The sequence below is a fragment of the Aquarana catesbeiana genome, linkage group LG03 (assembly GCF_042186555.1).
Source record: "Aquarana catesbeiana isolate 2022-GZ linkage group LG03, ASM4218655v1, whole genome shotgun sequence".
Lineage (NCBI taxonomy): Eukaryota > Metazoa > Chordata > Amphibia > Anura > Ranidae > Aquarana > Aquarana catesbeiana.
In genome coordinates, this window is record NC_133326.1 from 9,397,639 (window position 1) to 9,421,423 (window position 23,785).

The following is a 23,785-nucleotide window of genomic DNA, read 5'->3' on the forward strand; positions in this document are numbered from 1 at the left end:
CATAGCATTTTGCTTTTAGGACAAAAAGTTCAATTTTGGTCTCATCTGACCTTCTTCCACATGTTTGCTGTGTCCTCCACATGGCTTCTCACAAACTACAAACAGGACTTCTTATGACTTTCTTTCACCAATGTCTTTCTTCTTGTCACTCTTCCATAAAGGGCAGATTTGTGGAGAACACGACTAATAGTTGTCCTGTGGACAGATTCTCCCACCTGAGCTGTGGATCTCTGCAGCTCCTCCAGAGTTACCATGGACCTCTTGGCTCTTCTCTGATGAATGCTCTCCTTGCCCGGCCGGTCAGTTTAGGTGGACGGCCATGTCTTGGTAGGTTTGCAGTTGAGCCATACTCTTTCCATTTTCCAATGATGGATTGAACAGAGCTCCGCGAGATGTTCAAAGCTTGGGAGATTTTTTAATAACCTAACCCTGCTTTATACTTCTCCACAACCTTATTCCTGACCTGTCTGATGTGTTCCTTGGCCTTCATGATGCTGTTTATTCACTAAGGTTCTCTAACAAACCTCTGAGGGCTTTACAGAAAAGCTGTATTTATACTGAGATTAAATTGCCCACAGGTGGACTTTATTTACTAATTAGGTGACTTCTGAAGGCAATTGGTTCCACTAGATTTTAGTTAGGGGTATCAGAGGAAAGGGGGCTGAATACAAATGCCCCCCCCCCACACTTTTCACATATTTTTATTATTGAAAACCATTTATCATTTTCCTTCCACTTCACAATTATGAGCCACTTTGTGTTGGTCTATCATATAAAATCCCAATAAAATAAATTTAGGCTTTTGGCTGTAACGCAACTAAATGTGGAATATTTCAAGGGGTATGAATACTTTTTCAAGGCACTGTATAAGTACAATAGTCATAAGTGCATCATAAAGACATGGAGGACTTCCCATTGATTACTCATAGATGAGAATGAACATTTACTTCCATTTGTGGTACATAATACTCCGTATGAGAAACCCCAAAGGGTTGCCCATGCCGTTGGTGTTCCACTATTTCAGCCTCTTGGGGATTCCATGCTGGGATGGGTTATCTCTATTTTTCACACTGAAAGGGGAAATATAAGACACAATAATTCAACTTTGTAATCATCAATAAATCAATAAATGTATTTTTAAAATACAAACAGTGTAAGTACCTGAATGTGACTTGGTATCGCCTCTTGCAGTCATTGGCAGAGGACAGGTATGAGATGTTATATGGTATAGTGGTTGGCAGAGGACAGGTGTGAGATGGTACATGGCATAGTGATTGGCAGAGGACAGGCGTAGGATTTTGCATGGTGTAGTGGTTGGCAGAGGAAATGTATGAGATGTTATATGGTATAGTGGTTGGCAGAGGACAGGTGTGAGATGGTACATGGTGTAGTGATTGGCAGAGGACAGATATGAGATGTTATATGGTGTAGTGGTTGGCAGAGGACAGGTGTGAGATGATACATGGTACATGGCATAGTGATTGGCAGAGGACAGGTGTAGGATTTTGCATGGTGTAGTGGTTGGCAGAGGAAATGTATGAGATGTTATATGGTGTAGTGGTTGGCAGAGGACAGGTGTGGGATGTTACATGGTGAAGTGGTTGGCAGAGGACAGGTGTGAGATGGTACATGGTGTATTGGTTGGCAGAGGACAGGTGTGAGATGTTACATAGTTACATAGTAGGTGAGGTTGAAAAAAGACACAAGTCCATCAAGTCCAACCTATGTGTGTGATTATGTGTCAGTATTACATTACATATCCCTGTATATTGCGGTCATTCAGGTGATTATCTAATAGTTTCTTGAAGCTATCAATGCTCCCCGCTGAGTCCACCGCCTGTGGAAGGGAATTCCACATCCTTGCCGCTCTTACAGTAAAGAACCCTCTACGTAGTTTAAGGTTAAACCTCTTTTCTTCTAATTGTAATGAGTGGCCACGAGTCTTGTTAAACTCTCTTCTGCGAAAAAGTTTTATCCCTATTGTGGGGTCACCAGTACAGTATTTGTAAATTGAAATCATATCCCCTCTCAAGCGTCTCTTCTCCAGAGAGAATAAGTTCAGTGCTCGCAACCTTTCCTCATAACTAAGATCCTCCAGACCTTTTATTAGCTTTGTTGCCCTTCTTTGTACTCGCTCCATTTCCAGTACATCCTTCCTGAGGACTGGTGCCCAGAACTGGACAGCATACTCCAGGTGCGGCCGGACCAGAGTCTTGTAGAGCGGGAGAATTATCGTTTTATCTCTGCATTTGATCCCCCTTTTAATGCATGCCAATATTCTGTTTGCTTTATTAGCAGCAGCTTGGCATTGCATGCCATTCCTGAGCCTATCATCTACTAGGACCCCCAGGTCCTTTTCCATCCTAGATTCCCCCAGAGGTTCTCCCCCCAGTGTATAGATTGCATTCATATTTTTGCCACCCAAATGCATTATTTTGCATTTTTCTACATTGAACCTCATTTGCCATGTAGTCGCCCACCCCATTAATTTGTTCAGGTCTTTTTGCAAGATTTCCACATCCTGCGGAGAAGTTATTGCCCTGCTTAGCTTAGTATCGTCTGCAAATACAGAGATTGAACTGTTTATCCCATCCTCCAGATCGTTTATGAACAAATTAAATAGGATTGGTCCCAGCACAGAACCCTGGGGAACCCCACTACCTACCCCTGACCATTCTGAGTACTCCCCATTTATCACCACCCTCTGAACACGCCCTTGTAGCCAGTTTTCAATCCATGTACTCACCCTATGGTCCATGCCAACGGACCTTATTTTGTACAGTAAACGTTTATGGGGAACTGTGTCAAATGCTTTTGCAAAATCCAGATACACCACGTCTACGGGCCTTCCTTTATCTAGATGGCAACTCACCTCCTCATAGAAGGTTAATAGATTGGTTTGGCAAGAACGATTCTTCATGAATCCATGCTGATTACTGCTAATGATATCATTCTTATTACTAAAATCTTGTATATAGTCCCTTATCATCCCCTCCAAGAGTTTACATACTATTGATGTTAGGCTAACTGGTCTGTAATTCCCAGGGATGTATTTTGGGCCCTTTTTAAATATTGGTGCTACATTGGCTTTTCTCCAATCAGCTGGTACCATTCCAGTCAATATACTGTCTGTAAAAATTAGGAACAATGGTCTGGCAATCACCTGACTGAGTTCCCTAAGTACCCTCGGATGCAAGCCATCTGGTCCCGGTGATTTATTAATGTTAAGTTTCTCAAGTCTAATTTTAATTCCGTCCTCTGTTAACCATGTAGGTGCTTCCTGTGTTGTGTCATGAGGACAAACACTGCAGTTTTGGTTACTGAAGCCCCCCGATTCACTCGTGAAGACTGAGGAGAAGAATAAATTCAATACCTTTGCCATCTCCCCATCCTTTGTAACCAGATGTCCTTCCTCATTCTTTATGGGGCCAATATGGTCTGTCCTCCCTTTTTTACTGTTTACATACTTAAAGAATTTCTTGGGATTTTTTTTGCTCTCCTCCGCTATGTGTCTTTCATGTTCTATCTTAGCCGTCCTAATTGCACCCTTACATTTCTTGTTGCATTCTTTATAAAGTCTGAATGCTGATGATGATCCCTCAACCTTGTATTTTTTGAAGGCCTTCTCCTTTGCTTTTATATGCATTTTTACATTGGAGTTAAGCCATCCAGGATGTTTGTTCGCTCTTTTAAATTTATTACCCAATGGGATACATTGGCTAATGCCCTTATTTAATATGCTCTTAAAGCAAACCCATCTCTCCTCCGTATTCTTTGTTCCTAATATTTTATCCCAATTTATGCCTTTTAGCAAGGTTTGTAGTTTAGGGAAGTTGGCTCTTTTGAAATTCAGTGTCTTTGTGTTCCCTTCATGTTTCCTATTTGTGTGATTTATACTGAAACTAATTGACCTGTGATCGCTGTTACCTAAATTGCCCCGTATTTCCACATCTGTTATCAGGTCTGTATTGTTGGTAATCAGTAGATCTAGTTACATGTTACATGGTGTAGTGGTTGGCAGAGGACAGGTGTGGGATTGTACATGGCATAGTGATTGGCAGAAGACAGGTGTGACATGGTAAATGCTGTAGTGGTTGGCAGAGGACAGGTGTGGGTTGGTACATGGCGTAGTGGTTGGCAGAGGACAGGTGTGAGATGGTACATGGCGTAGTGATTGGCAAAGGACAGGTGTGGGATGGTACATGGCGTAGTGGTTGGCAGAGGACAGTGTGAGATGGTACACGGCGTAGTGATTGGCAAAGGACAGGTGTGGGATGGTACATGCTGTAGTGGTTGGCAGAGGACAGGTGTGGGATGGTACATGGCGTAGTGATTGGCAAAGGACAGGTGTGGGATGGTACATGCTGTAGTGGTTGGCAGAGGACAGGTGTGAGATGGTACATGGCGTAGTGTTTGGCAAAGGACAGGTGTGGGATGGTACATGCTGTAGTGGTTGGCAGAGGACAGGTGTGAGATGGTACATGGCGTAGTGGTTGGCAGAGGACAGGTGTGGGATAGTACATAATTAGTGGTTGACAGAGGACAGGTGTGGGATGGTTCATGGCTTAGTGGTTGGCAGGGGACAGGTGTGGGATGGTACATGGTGTAGTGGTTGGCAGAGGACAGGTGTGTAAAGGTACATGGTGTAGTGGTTGGCAGAGGACAGGTGTGGGATGTTACATGGCTTAGTGGTTGGCAAAGGACAGGTGTGGGATGGTTCATGGCTTAGTGGTTGGCAGGGGACAGGTGTGGGATGGTACATGGTGTAGTGGTTGGCAGAGGACAGGTGTGTAAAGGTACATGGTGTAGTGGTTGGCAGAGGACAGGTGTGGGATGGTACATGGTGTAGTGGTTGGCAGAGGACAGGTGTGGGATGGTACATGGTGTAGTGGTTGGCAGAGGACAGGTGTGGGATGGTACATGGTGTAGTAGTGGGCATATAGAATTTTAATTGGGAGAAGCTGAGTAGTCATTAACAGAAAGGGGGATATTTTAGTGGCTGTATAGTAGTCACTCACTTGCAGTGGGCAATATAGGAAAGTTATACATTGGATATGAGAGGTTGTGTAATTCAGATATTGGGATTAGTAGATATTGGGGAAAATATTACACATAGTGCACACCGCTTTCTATTCATTTTCTGAATCTGTGTTTTCTTGTAGTTCTGTTTTATCATCAACTTTAACCATGAAAATCAGAAGCCATTGGAGCTCCGCACAGAGGATTCCAAGGACTGTGATGAGTGGATATCGGCGATCTCACGAGCCAGGTACAGTGTACACCTTCCATCCACACCCCGTGTACACCCACCCCATGTACACCCACCCCATGTACACACATCCCATGTACACACATCCCATGTACACACACCCCATGTACACACATCCCATGTACACACATCCCATGTACACACATCCCATGTACATCCACCCCATGTACACCCACCCCATGTACACACATCCCATGTACACACACACCCCTGTACACACACACCCCATGTACACCCACCCCATGTACACCCACCCCATGTACACCCACTCCATGTACACCCACCCCATGTACACCCACCCCATGTACACCCACCCCATGTACACCCACCCCATGTACACCCACTCCATGTACACCCACCCCATGTACACACACACCCCATGTACACCCACACCCCATGTACACCCACACCCCATGTACACCCACACCCCATGTACACCCACACCCCTGTACACACACACCCCTGTACACACACACCCCTGTACACACACACTCCATGTACACCCACCCCATGTACACACCCACCCCATGTACACACCCACCCCATGTACACCCACCCCATGTACACACCCACCCCATGTAGACCCACCCCATGTAGACCCACCCCATGTACACACACTCCATGTACACACACCCACCCCATGTACACCCACCCCATGTACACCCACCCCATGTACACCCACCCCATGTACACACCCACTCCATGTACACCCACCCCATGTACACACACTCCATGTACACACACTCCATGTACACACACTCCATGTACACACACACTCCATGTACACACACACCCCATGTACACACACACCCCATGTACACCCACCCCATGTACACACCCACTCCATGTACACCCACCCCATGTACACACACTCCATGTACACACACACACCCCATGTACACCGTACTAGCAGCTTGCGTTCTCTGCACATTGGGTATAATGCAGTTCGTGTTCCCATTAAGAAAATAAATGTAAGATGTATCGTCTACACAGCTCTGTATTATTTTACTTGGTGAACTTCAGAGATATGTTGTATTATGTTATTCCATAAAGTAATAAGTATAAATAACATCCACACTACAAGATATTCCATAATCTCTGATATGTTTGATCCATGTGACCTATCCAATGGTTGCCAAACTGCTGCCCATGGGCTGGATGTGGCCCTTTGCTTAACTTTATCTGGCCCTTATGCCCCGTACACACGGTCGGACTTTGTTCGGACATTCCGACAACAAAATCCTAGGATTTTTTCCGTCGGATGTTGGCTCAAACTTGTCTTGCATACACACGGTCACACAAAGTTGTCGGAAAATCCGATCGTTCTGAACGCGGTGACGTAAAACACGTACGTCGGGACTATAAACGGGGCAGTGGCCAATAGCTTTCATCTCTTTATTTATTCTGAGCATGCGTGGCACTTTGTCCGTCGAATTTGTGTACACACGATCGGAATTTCCGACAACAGATTTTGTTGTCGGAAAATTTTATATCCTGCTTTCAAACTTTGTGTGTCGGAAAATCCGATGGAAAATGTGTGATGGAGCCCACACACGGTCGGAATTTCCGACAACAAGGTCCTATCACACATTTTCCATCGGAAAATCCGACCGTACGGGGCATTAGGGTACTATTCCTTCCACTGACTCCAATGATGGAGCCCTGTTCCTTCCATTATTATCCACAGTGGGGCACTATTTCTCCTTCAGGCCCCAACCATGGGGCATTATTCCTTCCACTGATGCCAACAATGGGTTCAATTTGCCCCACTGACACCACCAATGGGGCACTATTCCTCCCACTGACACTAATGATGGGGCACTATTCCTCCCACTGACACCAATGATGGGGCGCTATTCCTCCCACTGACACCAATGATGGGGCACAATTCCTCCCACTGATACCAATGACGGGGCACTATGCCTCCCACTGACACCACCAATGGGGCACTATTCCTCCCACTGACACCAATGATGGGGCACTATTCCTCCCACTGACACCACCAATGGGGCACTATTCCTCCCACTGATACCAATGATGGGGCACTATTCCTCCCACTGACACCACCAATGGGGCACTATTCCTCCCACTGATACCAATGATGGGACACTATTCCTCCCACTGACACTAATGATGGGGCACTATTCCTCCCACTGATGCCAATGATGGGACACTATGCCTTCCAATTACACCAATGATAAGGCACTATTCCTCCCACTGATACCAATGATGGGGCACTATTCCTCCCAGTGATGCCAATGATGGGGCACTATTCCTCCCACTGATGCCAATGATGGGGCACTATTCCTCCCACTGATGCCAATGATGGGGCACTATTCCTCCCACTGATGCCAATGATGGGGCACTATTCCTCCCACTGATGCCAATGATGGGGCACTATTCCTCCCATTGACCCCAGTGATGGAGCACTATTCCTCCCATTGACACCAATGATAGGGCACTATTCCTCCCACTGATACCAATGATGGGGCACTATTCCTCCCACTGATATCAATGATGGGGCACTATTCCTCCCACTGATGCCAATGATGGGGCACTATTCCTCCCACTGATGCCAATAATGGGGCACTATTCCTCCCACTGATGCCAATGATGGGGCACTATTCCTCCCATTGACCCCAGTGATGGAGCACTATTCCTCCCATTGACACCAATGATAGGGCACTATTCCTCCCACTGATACCAATGATGGGGCACTATTCCTCCCACTGATATCAATGATGGGGCACTATTCCTCCCACTGATGCCAATGATGGGGCACTATTCCTCCCACTGATGCCAATAATGGGGCACTATTCCTCCCACTGATGCCAATGATGGGGCACTATTCCTCCCATTGACGCCAGTGATGGAGCACAATTCCTCCCATTGACGCCAATGATAGGGCACTATTCCTCCCACTGATATCAATGATGGGGCACTATTCCTCCCACTGACACCAATGATGGGGCACTATTCCTCCCATTGACACCAATGATAGGGCACTATTCCTCCCACTGATATCAATGATGGGGCACTATTCCTCCCACTGACACCAGTGATGGAGCACTATTTCTTGGCCCTTTATTTAGAAAATTTGGGACCCCTGATCGTACATCATAAAAGCAAACTGAGGTGTTCACTCCGCTTACCCTGGAGATGCTGAAAACAAAGTGCTGCACACTACACCCCCCTCATTCTAAGAGAAAAGGCAATTATTACAGATTGAAATTTTCTGAATACATGGAAGATGGGTGAATGTTATAGGGAACACCTGCTCTATTCACTGCGTCCAATCTACTGTATAAACTTGCATACATTACAGTGAGCACAATGCCAATCGAGGAGGGTGCAGACACAAGATCGGTGTACAATACAATAACAGGGGCTGAGGAAGCCATGATTGTTATCTACATATCTCAGTGACCTCATATGAAAAGTCCCATAAAACAGCCTATTTATGCTGTAGTCACCAACTTCTGGGGTAAAGAGAAGGAAAAAAAAGGTGGATATGAGTCGCTTATTGAGAAGGCACGGTGGCCTAGCTAGCTAGGTGAAAAGTTCAGATGATCGGGAGCAAGTGGTCAAAGTCCCTAAGTAAGTGATGTTCAATCCAGGGAGTCCGGACCTATTTAACCACTTACACCCCCTTCCTGCCCAGACCAATTTTCAGCTTTCAGCGCCCTCACACTTTGAATGACAATTACTCAGTCATGCAACACTGTACCCATATGAAATTTTTGTCCTTTTTTTCACACAAATAGAGCTTTCTTTTGCTGGTATTTAATCACTAGTGGGTTTTTTATTTTTTGTGCTATAAATAAAAAAGTCTGTACATTGTGTGAAAAAAATACCTTTTTCTTTGTTTCTGTCATAAAATTTTGCAAATTAGTAATTTTTCTTCATAAATTTTGGCCCAAATTTATACTGCTACATATCTTTGGTAAAAAATAACCCAAATTAGTGTAAATTATTTGGTCTTTGTGAAAGTTCTAGAGTCTACAAACTATGGTGCCAATCACTGAAAATTGATCACATCTGATCACACAGATGTACTGATAGTCTATCTCATTTCTTGGAACACTTAGGCTCGGTTCACACTACCGCGACTTGGGATCCGACTTGTAAGCCCTCAAGTCGCCCCAAGTCGCCCCAGAAAGAGATTCACATTACAGTGCATGGGAGCGTCTTAATAGACACTACTGAAGTCGCTCCGACTTCAGAGCGTACTCCCTGTACTACTTGGATCCGACTTTGATCCGACTTCAGCCTATTGACTATCATTGAAGTCGGATCGCCGTCTCGCATGATCCGACTTCGGCATGCGACTTGTGCTCAAATGATCTTGAGGGGAACTCCGCGCCAAATTTTAAATAAAAATCCGGCATGGGTTCCCCCTCCATGGGCATACCAGGCCCTTGGGTCTGGTATGGACCTTGAGGAGAACCCCCTACGCCGAAAAAACGGCGTGGGGGGGTCCCCCCCAATCCATACCAGACCCTTATCCGAGCACGCAGCCCGGCCGGACAGGAATGGGGGTGGGGACGAGCGAGCGCCCCCCCCCCCTCCTGAACCGTACCAGGCCGCATGCCCTCAACATGGGGGGTTTGGTGCCTTGGGGGAGGGGGGCGCGCTGCGGCCCCCCCCACCCCAAAGCACCTTGTCCCCATGTTGATGAGGACAAGGGCCTCTTCCCGACAACCCTGGCCGTTGGTTGTCGGGGTCTGCGGGCGGGGGGCTTATCGGAATCTGGGAGCCCCCTTTAATAAGGGGGCCCCCAGATCCCGGCCCCCCACCCTATGTGAATAGGTATGGGGTACATGGTACCCCTACCCATTCACCTAGGGAAAAAAGCGTCAATAAAAAACACAGTACACAGGTATTTAAAATAATTTATTAGGCAGCTCCGGGATCTTCTTCCGACTCCGGGGGTCTCTCCGGCGTCTTCTCCCGGTGTCCGCATCTTCTGCCGGCTCCACCGCTATCTTCTGGCGCTCTTTTGCCAGCGGTGGTCCGGACCTCTGGATCATCTTCTTCCCTCTTCTCTTCCAGAGATGTTGACACGACGCTCTCCCCAGCCAGAATGGTTTCTGTGCGCTCTGCAAGGGACTTATATAGGCCGTGACCCCGCCCCCTTATGCCGTCACAGTCCCTGGGCATGCTGGGTCTGTGACGTTTTAGGAGGCGTGGTCACCGGGTGATGACCACGCCCCCTTATGACGGCACAGCCCCAGCATGCCCTGGGACAGTGACCTCATAAGGGGGCGGGGTCACCGCCTATATAAGTCCGTTGCGGAGCGTTCAGAGACCATTCCAGCTGGAGAGAGCGTCGTGTCAACATCTTTGGAAGAAAAGAAGAAGGCAGAAGTCCGGACCACCGCTAGCAATTGAGCTGCAGAAGGTAGCGGAGGAGCCGGCAGAAGATGCGGACACCGGGAGGAGACGGCGGAGAGACCCCCGAAGTCGGAAGAGGACCCCCGAAGTCGGAAGAAGATCCCGGAGCTGCCTAATAAATTATTTTAAAAAACCTGTGTACTGTTTGTTTTATTGACGCTTTTTTCCCCTAGGTGAATGGGTAGGGGTACCATGTACCCCATACTCATTCACATAGGGTGGGGGGCCGGGATCTGGGGGCCCCCTTATTAAAGGGGGCTCCCAGATTCCGATAAGCCCCCCGCCCGCAGACCCCGACAACCAACGGCCAGGGTTGTCGGGAAGAGGCCCTTGTCCTCATCAACATGGGGACAAGGTGCTTTGGGGTGGGGGGGGGCCGCAGCGCGCCCCCCTCCCCCAAGGCACCAACCCCCCCCATGTTGAGGGCATGCGGCCTGGTACGGCTCAGGAGGGGGGGGGGCGCTCGCTCGTCCCCACCCCCATTCCTGTCCGGCCGGGCTGCGTGCTCGGATAAGGGTCTGGTATGGATTGGGGGGACCCCCCACGCCGTCCTTTCGGCGTAGGGGGGGTTCCCCTCAAGATCCATACCGGACCCAAGGGCCTGGTATGCCCCTGGGGGGGGAACCCATGCCGGATTTTTATTTAAAATTTGGCGCGGAGTTCCCCCTAAAGATTCATACCAAACACAGTGGCGGGGATCCAAGTCGGATCCCCGTTCATTGAAAGTCGGATCCACAAGTCGTGTTGAAGTCGGGTTAAAGTCGCGTTGCAAAGTCGCGTTGAAGTCGTGTTGCCCCTGTGTGAATCGAGCCCAACAAGTCAGAAAAGTACAAATACCCCCTAAATGACCCCTTTTTAGAAAGTAGACATTCCAAGGTATTAAGTAGCATGGTACATTTTTTTAAGTTGTAATTTTTTCCCACAATTCTTTGCAAAATGAAGATCTTTTTTTTTTTTTACAAAATTGTCATATTAACAGGTTATTTCTCTCTCAGAGCATATGCATACAACAAATTACACCCCAAAATACATTCTGCTACTCTTCCTGAGTATGGCGATACCACATGTGTGAGACTTTTACACAGCCTGGCCACATACAGAGGCCCAACATTGAAGTAGCATCTTCATGCGTTCTACGAGCCTAAATGACACATCTCATTTCTCAACCACCATTTACACTTTTGAAGGCCCTGGAGCAGCAGGACAATGGAATTGCCCCCAAAATGACCCCATTTTGGAAAGCAAACACCCCAACGTATAATCTATGAGGCATAATGAGTCTTTTGAACGGTTCATTTTTTCCAGAAGTTTTTGGAAAATGTGGAAAAAAATGAAAACGCATTTTTTTTTACACAAAGTTGTCAATTTATCAGATATTTCCAACACATAGCATGTATATAGCAAAAATTACACCCCAAAATACATTCTGCTACTCCTCCTGAGTATGGCGATACCACATGTGTGAGACTTTTACACAGCCTGGCCACATACAAAGGCCCAACATTGAAGTAGCACCATCAGGCAATCTACGAGCATAAATGACACATCTCATTTCTCAACCACCTATTGCATTTTTGAAGGCCCTGCAGCACCAGGACAATGGAATTGCCCCCAAAATGACCCCATTTTGGAAAGCAAACACCCCAACGTATAATCTATGAGGCATAATGAGTCTTTTGAACGGTTTATTTTTTTCCAGAAGTTTTTGGAAAATGTGGAAAAAAATGAAAACGCATTTTTTCTTTTTTACACAAAGTTGTCAATTTATCAGATATTTCCAACACATAGCATGTACGTAGCAAAGATGACACCCCAAAATACATTCTGCTACTGCTCCTGAGTACGGCGATACCACATGTGTGAGACTTTTACACAGCCTGGCCACATGCAGAGGCCCAACATCCAAGTAGCACCATCAGGCATTCTAGGAGCATAAATGACATATATAATTTCCTGGCAACCTATCTTTTTTTAAAACCCTTCATATTTCTAACACATAGCATGCACATACCAAGAATTACAATCCAAAATAAATTCTATTGAAGAAAGGGTAAAAAAAAAAAAAAGCATTACCTGTGCTTTTAGTAGTATCCACAGAGGAGAGCACTGGTCCAGGCAGCAGGCAGGGAGGTGCTTAGCGACAGCAATATTAACTATCCAGGCAGCAGGCAGGAATATTGTCTATAGTCGGCACAGCACAGTCCATAGAAATTGTCCAGGCAGAGACAGCCAGCACAGCCATAATATTGGTCCTGGTACACTGTTAACTGCAGACACTCATTATTGTACCGCTCTCCAGCCCTTCATAAACATACTGCCTCCTGCTACAGCTAATTATTTGCATAGTCCAGGTAGCGGTGTGGTCCATTCATGCAACAGGCATGGGCATGGTGGCAGTAAGTCAGCAGCATGCTGAGGGCCACAATCAGGTAAGACCTCTGCACAGGGGCACAGGGGTAGAGGCTTCGACCCACCCAAATCTCTATGAAGCCTCCGGACTCCAGACCCTAATCCCGAAACCCGGAGAAAACAAAAATAATTGTTTTCTCCAACCGGAAAAACAATTCTGGAGCCCCTCACATATGTGAGACCCCTGTGTACTACAGTAGCAGGGCAACAGATCAGTCCAAGTGGTAGGCAAAAGCATAGTCCATAAAACAGGCCAGGGTCAGTTCACGTGCAAGCAGTCCAAACGGTAGGCAGAGGCACAGTCAAAAAACAGGCCAGGGTCAGTTCACGTGGAAGGCAGTGGCATGGTTATTTGGGAAAGAATGGAAAATGGTCAGCACAGATGATGAAAATGGGGAAATGGTTAAAAATATGGGCTAATATTTTATGGATGTATGATAAAGTTGGAAGCATTCACCAATGCAAAGGCCAGGTTGGGAGGGACACTGGGGACAATGGTAGCTGGTATCTTTTCTAAATCCTTTTTTGGTGCACACGCGACATTTTTTTTGCCGTCTTTGGCCTGCTTCAGATGGTGGAATGCTGAAGGGGAAGTGGCGCTCATGAAGTGCGAAGGTCTTCTGGGGGGGGGGTCTTTGGTGATAGATGAGGGACGTGACAACTTCTTCTATGAATTTTAGGAAGGGGGCGGGGCTTTCAATGGATTTGGTGTAGACTACGTAGGAATTGTAAATGGCCAAATGGATGAGATAAATTGCTACCTTCTTATACCAGAATCGGGACCTCCTTATTGACAAATAGGGCTGAATCATTTGATCGTTAAAATTTACCCCCCCCCCCCCATGTAGAGATTATATTCTTGGACACATGTTGGCTTTTCAATGGGACCTTGTCTTCTTTGTACCTCAATTGCAGCGTCGTCATGGATGGTGGACATCATGTGCACGTCCCTCTTATCCTTCCACCTCAAGGCCAGCACTTCCTTGCATCTCAATGATGCTCTTTCCCCCCCTTCGCAGCTTTTTGTTCGCTAAAGATTGTGGGAAGCCCTTTCTATTTTTTCTGGAGGTTCCACAGGCCAGGGTTTTTGCAGTGTATATGTATTTGAAAAGGGGCAGGCTCGTTTAAAAGTTGTCAACGTAAATGTGATATCCTTTGTTTAGAAGTGGGTATGCTAGGTCCCATACAATCTTTCCAGTTGTGCCCATGTAGGCCGGGCACTCAGGGGGCTGGAGCTGGGAATCTTTTCCTTCATATATGCGGAACGCATACAAATATCCCGTGGCTCTCTCACATAGCTTGTATAACTTTACTCCGTATCTGGCCCTTTTGCTAGGAATATACTGCTTTATTCCTAGCCGGCCTGAAAAGGGTACCAGGGACTCATCGACACATATATTCTTATCGGGGACATAGAGTTCTGCAAATTGTTGGGAAAAGAAATTTATCAGTGGGCGAATCTTGAATAACTTGTCATAATTTGGATGATTGTGGGGAGGGCACTGGGTGTTGTCGTTGAAGTGAAGAAAGCGCATTATCATCTTGTATCGGGACCTGGACATTAGGGCAGAATAAATGGGCATATTGTGGATGGGGTTGGTGGACCAACAGGCATGTCCTTCATTTTTTTTTGTAATCCCCATATTTAGGGTGATGCCCATAAACACTTTGAACTCCTCCAAATTCAGATCTCTCCACTCAAAAGGACGGGCATAGGATGATTGGGGGTTGTTGGCAATATATTGCCGGGCATACAAATTTGTCTGGTCCACAATAAATTGCAGCATAGTGTCGGGCAAAAACATATGAAAGAAATCAATCTCTGAGAAATTTCGGGTGTTGGTCTGCACACCTGGCAGTGCTGTGAATGGGGGAATAATTGGCGATGCCGAGTTGGAAGGCAGCCATGTTGGGTTGGCAAGACCATCTGGCATGTATGTAGAGGCCCTGGCTCTTGGGGGGTGTGACACTCCAGTAGTTGGATTGGAATTTCCTGTGCTGGTACTCAGGCGTGATGTGGCAGGACTGGTACTGGGTCTGGGCATTTGTTCCTGGGGCCTAACGCTGGCGGCAGCGCTGGTACTGGGCCTGGGAATTTGTTCCTGGGGCCTATTGGTGGTTGCAGCACTGGTACTGGGCCTGGGAATATAATCCTGGTTTCCAGAGTGCCCTGCCCTTTTGGGAGGGACCCATTCTTCCTCCGAATCATTTCCTGATTCACTATTTGGTTCAAATGCCGAATTTGATTCGGAATCAGAATTGGAATCTGATGAGAACTCCCCGTTGCTCTCATCGGTCATGGAGAGGATCTGGAACGCCTCCTCACTGCTGTATACTCTTTTGGACATGACGCGGTGTGACAGGTGGCAGGTGACGGTCACTGATGGGCTGTGCGATGGGTGGCAGCTGACGTTCACTGATCGGTGATGACGGTGTGACAGGCGATGGTCACTGATGGGTGACAGGCCACGGACAGTGACTGGTGATGGGTGACGGTCACTAAAGGGTGACAGGTGATCGGTGATGGCTGACGGTCACTGATGGGTGATGGGTAACGGGTGATGGCTGGCGGTCACTGATGGGTGACGGGTGATGGCTGGCGGTCACTGATGGGTGACGGGTGATGGCTGGCGGTCACTGATGAGTGACGGGTGATGGCTGGCGGTCACTGATGGGTGACGGGTGATGGCTGGCGGTCACTGATGGGTGACAGCTGGCGGTCACTGATGGGTGACAGCTAGCGGTCACTGACAGGTGATGGCTGGCGGTCACTGATGGGTGACGGGTGATGGCTGGCGGTCACTGATGGGTGACGGGTGATGGCTGACGGGTGACAGGTGCACCGCTGATGGTCACTGATTTGTGACGGGTGACAGGTGCACCGCTGACGGTCACTGATGGCAGTCCCTTATGTGACAGGTGCACTTTATTGGGTGAATGTGGTGACTGTTGGGTGACAGATGACAATTGGGGGGGGCGATGGGACAGGTGTGGTGTTTGTGCAGACACTACAGAACACAGATCGGTAACTCACTGCTTCTGGCTCTTCTCTCCTCACACTGGAAACGGTGTGTGAGGAGAGAAGAGCTGGTAACAGCTAGTTACCGCTCTGTGTTTACATTTATGATCAGCTGTGAATGGCCGATCACGTGGGTAAACAGCCAGCCAATGGCTGTTTACCGGCGTCGGTGACGATTAGTGTTCCCGGGAACATTCCGCCACCGACGTGCACGTGCAGCGCGCTCGCGATCGCGCGCATGCGCCGTGCACAATGGGGTGGACCTATCTGTGATCGGCCGTGACTTCATCACGGCCGATCACGTGGTAAACAGCCATGTCCAATGGCTGTCCACCCCCCTCGGTGGCGAGCAGTGTCTCTGTGACACGCCGCCACCGAAGGAACAGGGATGCGCGCGCAGGATCGCGCGCATTCCCTGTTTAAATGGGAGGCCGTCATATGACGGCCTCCCGCAACGAGAGCCGCGCCGCCTGGCCGTCAATTGGCGGTCGGCAAGCGGTTAAACTTCTTGTGACGGGAGGGCCCTTGGAAACCAGAATCCCTTGGAAAGGTTGGGAAACCCTTGTTTCAGCTTCCCATGCACCTCTTATGTCTAAGTCACCCTGTGCTATCCTGGCACAGGGTGACTGAGAAAATATATCTTGGATTACTTAAAATGGGACAGTAATATTTATCCACAATATCTCCCAGGATATATGTAAAGACTATTCTTGGTTTGTTTGATTCTGAACTCAACATGTTAGTTGAGAGAGCTGATCACATTGGCCTCTGTACAATGTAGGAGACGGGCCGACTCCTGCTGGAGCTCCTGCTATTGTGAGAAGGTGTCCTGTGTTTATACTTATATGATAATGTGTAATCTACTGTGTGAAGCTCGGTGAGAACAAGTTTGGCCTGTAGTGAAATCCTGATTAATCATAACAATGCTTAGGAGGGCACAGAGTCACATCGGCTGCTTTAAGGGATTCGTTAATTAGGTTTCTGGTTACAGGTGTATTGTTAGAGTGATATGAGCAGGAGGGGGGAACCTCCTCTTCTACTGTATATAAGACTTGTATTTTGGTTCTAATAAACAGTCCATGTTCAGCAACTAAACAAGTATCATCTTGTTTTGCGCTTGTGAGAGGTTGGAATATCTGATATCTATATTCAGACAGGGAGGAAGTGGTATATGACTAAAGCACTCAATCAGAGTGTGGGACATTCAGTTACACTTCTATGTAGAAGAGAATGCCGAGTATACTCCACTCTAAAATCTTCCGATACGGGGACAGGTCCACCATATGTGGAAGAGAATGCCCGGTATACTCCACTCCAGTGAAGTTCTAATAAATCTCCCCGCAGTGGTCTAAATGGTTAAAAACATTCCTCAGTTGCTCAATGATTTCAGAACCCCCCCTTACATCAAAGTCTACCTTAGGAGTCCTCCCCATCCTCAGGTTCCACAGTCCCCTTGCATCAGGCTCCCCCTTTACATAAGAGTCTACCTGAGGAGTTCCCCCATACATCAAAGTCCCCCCCCTGCATTAGGTCCCCATCAGAGCCTCCCTTACCTTGGAGTCCCCGTGGTCCTAACTAGTGATGAGTTTGGGCTTGGTTGAATCAGAAAGACAACTGTCATTCACAAAGAGGTGGGGATGCTTATGACATCATTGATCTGATATATACATATTAGTTAAATGATGTCACGAGCATTTGCTCCTTCAGGTAATTTTTTCAGCAGGTCCAAGTCCCGCACTTCTGGCTTTATCACCTAGGTGACAATGATGTCGCCGTCCCCCTGAGCCTCCTGAGCCTACTGAGATCATGCATTCCAGGAGTCTTCAGTCTCCACCACACCACGCATCCGCCTGGCAATCTCTGTCATACTGCGCATGCGCCACCATGCATCATCAAGGCGCCGGTTCAGGGAAAGGAAAGAAGGAAAGACAGCCAACCTTCTGATGACATCAAAAGAGAATATGATGGTGTGGGATCCGGAGTGCTGAGATGTAGCAGTGACTTCAACTAGTCGACGCCGGATTAACTGGGTTGGTGAGTGTGTTTTTTGAGGACAACCCAGCTGTCAAGTCTTGTGAGCAAAAATATTCCGGATGGCCGCACTCCAAAAAAATATTTTTATTGAAGAAGAGGTCCATACAATCAGAATAAAATGTACAGCAGCCAATGGGTTTCACTCCACTCCTACCGGTGCTTAATCATAGCTGAGGTGATATTTTTGGAACAGCCATCTTGAGCGGGTTTTTTTTATTCTATCAGCTGTCAAGTCTTACTTGCAACTTTTTTGGAATCCGTCTGACATGATTGAAAACAAAAGAGAAAAAACTTCAGTAAAGCAAAGCTCCCATCAGAGTCCCCCCCCCCCCTTACATCAGAGTCTGCCTTAAGCTGGCTATACATCAGGGGCGGATCCAGGGGGGGGGGGGGGGCAACGGGGCAATTGCCCCCTCTGAGAAATTAGTGATAGACAGGCCAATCAGGGCCCAGGGACGAGTGCGCGGGCTGGCCAGTCAGCGGGAGTTGGCAGGTGAGTGAGCGTAGCGCGGGGGGGTGCCGTGGCCCCGGGCGCGACATTTAGGGCACCAGTATGTGTCACTGGCTGCCTCCTCCTAATTTTAACTTCCTGTGTCCCCAGGCTCCGGCCGCCATGTTCAGTGTCCGGCGCCCTGTGATTGGGCGTATGGGAGTCAGGTGAGGCCGTAATTGTCCGTAATTGTAATTGCTGTCCGTAATTGCTCCTGAAGTTCTGCCTCCGCACATGACCCCCTATACGTCCAATCACAGTGCGCTGCGCCGGACACTGAACATGGCAGCTACAGCGCAGGGGAGAGAAGCAATGTGAGCCGCCATTGTCTTCCCCTCGCCTGGACTAATGCAGGCCAGCCAGACACGAAGGTGAGTGAGACTCCCTTGTGACAGTCGTGTTACTGGCCGGGGGGGGGGGGGGATAGATAGAGAGAGAAGGTCAGTTACTATAGTATGGTGGTCAGTTAGTATAGTATGGTGGTCAGTTAGTGTAGTATAGTGGTCAGTTAGTGTACTATAGTATGGTGGTCAGTTAGTGTAGTATAGTGGTCAGTTAGTGTAGTATAGTGGTCAGTTAGTGTAGTATGGTGGTCAGTTAGTGTACTATAGTATGGTGGTCAGTTAGTGTAGTATAGTGGTCAGTTAGTGTACTATAGTATGGTGGTCAGTTAGTGTAGTATAGTGGTCAGTTAGTGTAGTATAGTGGTCAGTTAGTGTACTATAGTATGGTGGTCAGTTAGTGTAGTATAGTGGTCAGTTAGTGTAGTATAGTGGTCAGTTAGTGTAGTATAGTGGTCAGTTAGTGTACTATAGTATGGTGGTCAGTTAGTGTAGTATAGTGGTCAGTTAGTGTAGTATAGTGGTCAGTTAGTGTAGTATAGTGGTCAGTTAGTGTAGTATAGTGGTCAGTTAGTGTAGTATGGTGGTCAGTTAGTGTAGTATGGTGGTCAGTTAGTGTAGTATGGTGGTCAGTTAGTGTAGTATAGTGGTCAGTTAGTGTACTATAGTATGGTGGTCAGTTAGTGTAGTATGGTGGTCAGTTAGTGTAGTATATAGAGGTGGTGACGAGAGCCTTGTGGAAAGAGACAACTTGCCCACATCCCTATAAGACTATACAATAGAACGTAATTTTCCTCTGACGGGACTTTGTAAGGCAAAAGTCTTGAAACAATATATAAAAAAATATACATAATTTTATTATTAAAAACATGACAAAAAATTAAATACTTGTGAGTAAAAGAGGAGGATGCTGACAATTCAAGTGGTGGTAACAAGAGCAATACATACATCAGTATACAGTGATAACCCAAAAAACCCACATAACTGTTTCAGCTAAGGGCTGTACAAACAGAAGACCGTCGCGTTTCGAGTTTATAAAGGTTGGAACCTCTTCTTCAGGGGCTGATGGTGAGGTGAATGGTTATCAAGTTACTCTTAGAGCAATACTAGAAGGCATCCAACTTCAAGAGAAAAAGTGGAGAAGGTGATTTGCCAACAGGGATCGGGCCCGTGAGGCGGTGCTGTCACCGAGGAATCCGCATAGGTACGCCACCCAGAACAGAGCACAAAGAGTGTCCTACCGCCTGCAAGTTGACGCCACTGACATCAACTGTTGTAAATTGTGTCTATCACCTATAGATTCGTAAGCAGTGAAACACTCCTAATAGGGATAAGGAGAGATCCAGCAAGACGCTATTTAAGTGGGGACGGGTGTTAGATCTCTCCGTACACCGAGGTCACACACCAAAGGGGGAGAGGAGATTGTTTAGCACATCAGCATGCAGTGGCTTAGGTGATGACCAAGCAGAGCGACCAGTCTGACGCCTGGTAGCCAAAGTTCAGTAACCAGAATGGATAGTCAGCCAAGCCAGAAGTCAGGGATCAATGTAGTGAAACAGCAAGCAGGATCTGGAGCCAGAAGGGATGTCAGCAAAGCAAGTCTTGAACAGGATCGCAGGAGATAGTTTCTGTGATGTTGACCAAGGCGAAGGCAGAGAACCTCTCAACTGGACGGCTTAAGTAGGCAGGACTGATGAGCAGGAAATCATCAACAGCTGAGTACCTGTGGAGAGATAGGAGCTGGCAATTAGCCGACAGCTGAGCGGCCAGCTCAGAGAAGGAAGGGCTGAGCCCAATCCTGACATCTGTATATTCTGATGGCAGGTAAGTCTCCCCACTAACAGAATACAATGACACAGCGGGAGGATTCCCCCACCCACCTCGAGTGTGTGGATGAGGGAATGAGGTCAGGTTTTTTTTTTCGTTCAAGCCGCTGGTTGAATGAAAAAAAAAACAGACTTTTCTATTGCCAGCTTTTAGAGTCCCTCCTTACATCAGAGACGCCATCAGAGTCTGCCTTAGGAGCCCCCCCCCCCCTTACATCAGAATGCCCCACTTATATCAAGGTCGCCCTAGAAGCCGCCCCTTACATCAGAGACGTCATCACAGAGCTCCCTTGCATCAGAGTCTTTTATAGGAGTCGCCCTGTACATCACAGACACCCCCCACCCCCTCCCCACCAGAGACTGCTATAGGATTCAACCTTACATTAGAGCTCCAGTCAGAGCCCCCCTAACATCAGGATTCCAATGAGAGCTGCCCTTATATCAAGGTCCCCTTCAGGACCCCCTTACATCAGAGTTCTCCCGTACATCACAGTCCATTATATAACCCCTTACATCAGAGTTCCCTTTTCAGAGCCCCCCTTACATCGGGGTCCCCATCATATCCCCCATTACAATGAGTCTTTCTTGGGAGCCCCCCCCCCTTAAATTCAAGTCTGCCTTAGTAGCCCCCCCCCCCCCCCTTTACATCTGAGTCGTCATCAGAGTCCCCTATTACATCAGGGTTCCCCTCTGAGCCCCCTTACATAAGTCTTTTTTTAGGAGTTACCCTGTACATCACAGCCTCCCTCCCTTCCCCACCAGAGTGTGCTATAGGGGTCCACCTTGCATTAGAGTTCCAATCGGAGCTGCCCCTATATCAAGGTCCCCATCAGAGCCCTGCTTACCTCATAGCCTTCATTACATCAGGGACCCCATCAGAGTCCCCCTTACATCAGATTCACTATCAGTGGTCTGCCCTCGCCTGGCTTACAGCATGACTGTAGTCCATGTAGCAGCAGGGCGGAAGTCTGAGCTTGTATGGATGGAGGAAGTTCTGTCCTCCTGCTGGGGCAAGCTTGTCATTGGTTGCCAGGATAATGGCGGTCCTAGCAACCAACTGATGGGATGATCACAGTGGGGGGGAACTGGACCATATCAGTGGGCCAGATGTAGTTTTCTAGTGGGTTGATGTGACCAGTGGGCCATAGCTTGAAGACCCCTAGCCTTAGAGCAGCCTTTCTCAACCTTTTCAACACAGAGGAACCCTGGAAATAATTCTCCGGTCTTGGGGAACCCCTGCTAAAAATGAAAAATCTACAACTCATCATACATAAGTGCGACGGTCAATGAGAAGATTGCTTCTTACACTTGTGGTTATTGGGAAGAATGACCCCCTTACAAATAACTAAAAAGATCAATGGTGTCCTTGAGAACTTACCTGAGAGGCAGAAATTGACCATTGTTCAGGGAACCCCTAGGAACTTCTAGAGGAACCTAAGGGTTCCACGGAACCCTGGTTGACAAACCCTGCCTTAGAGGGTAAGTGCACTTATCCTTTAAGGGATGGAAAAAAATAGCCCTTTTGGATGGAAAAACCCTTTAAGGAGAATGTTATGTAATATTAGGCTGCATAGCACAATGTGAAGATGAGCTGCACCCTTCCAACCGATGGTCTGTCTGAGGAGATTATTGGGCTGACAATCAAGAATACACATTCATGAGGCACTCAAGTGTAAAGGAATGAAGAACGCTACAGGCATATCCTTCTCCGCCACACCTATCCTCACCTGTACACCTGTTCATGGCAGCAGCTGGAGGGGCACATTTCTTGCTGGATGCACAATACTGTACAGGCAAGCTTAACTGCTTTCCTACCGGAGCAATTCTTTAGGATTTCACACATGTTTTCTTTCTTTTTTTTTTTTTTTGCTAGAAAATTATTTAAAACCCCCAAAAATTATATTTTCTAAAAAGTAAAATAATTTTAGCGCACACAAACACAATTATACAATATTTGGTAAAATATAAATGATGAGGTTGCATTGAGTAAATAGATACCACACATGTCAAGCTTTAGAAATGCCCCCACCCGTGAAACAGTAAAAAAATGACAGTACCAAAAATTGCCCATTGGTGGCGCTTCAAAAGCCGTTACAGGTTATCAGTTTAGATATAACCATGAAGGATGGCCCTAGAATCATTACTCTCACTTCAACGTTCGCTGTGATGCCTAACCTGTGTGGCCCAATTGCTGTTTACATGTACAGTGCCTTGAAAAAGTATTCATACCCTTTGAAATTTTCCACATTTAGTTATGTTACAACCAAAAATGTAAATGTATTTTATTGGGATTTTATGTGATAGACCAACACAAAGTGTCACATAATTGTGAAGTGGAAGGAAATGATAAATAGTTTACAATTTTTTTTTTACAAAAAAATATATGTGAAAAGTGTGGCGTGCATTTGTATTCAGCCCCCTTTACTCTGATACCCCTAACTAAAATCTAGTGGAACCAATTGCCTTCAGAAGTCACCTAATTAGTAAATAGAGTCCACCTGTGTGTAATTTATTCTCAGTATAAATACAGCTGTTCTGTGAAGCCCTCAGAGGTTTGTTAGAGAACCTTAGTGAACAAACAGCATCATGAAGACCAAGGAACACACCAGACAGGTCAGGGATAAAGTTGTGGAGAAGTATAAAGCAGGGTTAGGTTATTAAAAAATAACCCAAGCTTTGAACATCTCACGGAGCTCTGTTCAATCCATCATCGGAAAATGGAAAGAGTATGGTACAACTGCAAACCTACCAAGACATGGCCGTCCACCTAAACTGACCGGCCGGGCAAGGAGAGCATTCATCAGAGAAGAGCCAAGAGGTCTATGGTAACTCTGGAGGAGCTGCAGAGATCCACAGCTCAGGTGGGAGAATCTGTCCACAGGACAACTATTAGTCGTGTTCTCCACAAATCTGCCCTTTATGGAAGAGTGACAAGAAGAAAGACATTGGTGAAAGAAAGTCATAAGAAGTCCTGTTTGTAGTTTGTGAGAAGCCATGTGGAGG

General features: G+C 47.1%; 1 protein-coding gene across 2 annotated transcripts in view; it reads left to right on the top strand.

Moving 5' to 3' along the window:
• Positions 1 to 23,785, top strand: part of RASGRF1 (Ras protein specific guanine nucleotide releasing factor 1) — a 168,580-nt gene that overhangs the window by 15,799 nt on the left and 128,996 nt on the right. For both annotated transcript variants that reach the window (XM_073618247.1, XM_073618248.1), the window contains exon 2: positions 5,163 to 5,269. In XM_073618247.1, the coding sequence (XP_073474348.1) occupies positions 5,163 to 5,269 (107 nt within the window). The remainder of the gene's footprint in view (positions 1 to 5,162; positions 5,270 to 23,785) is intronic.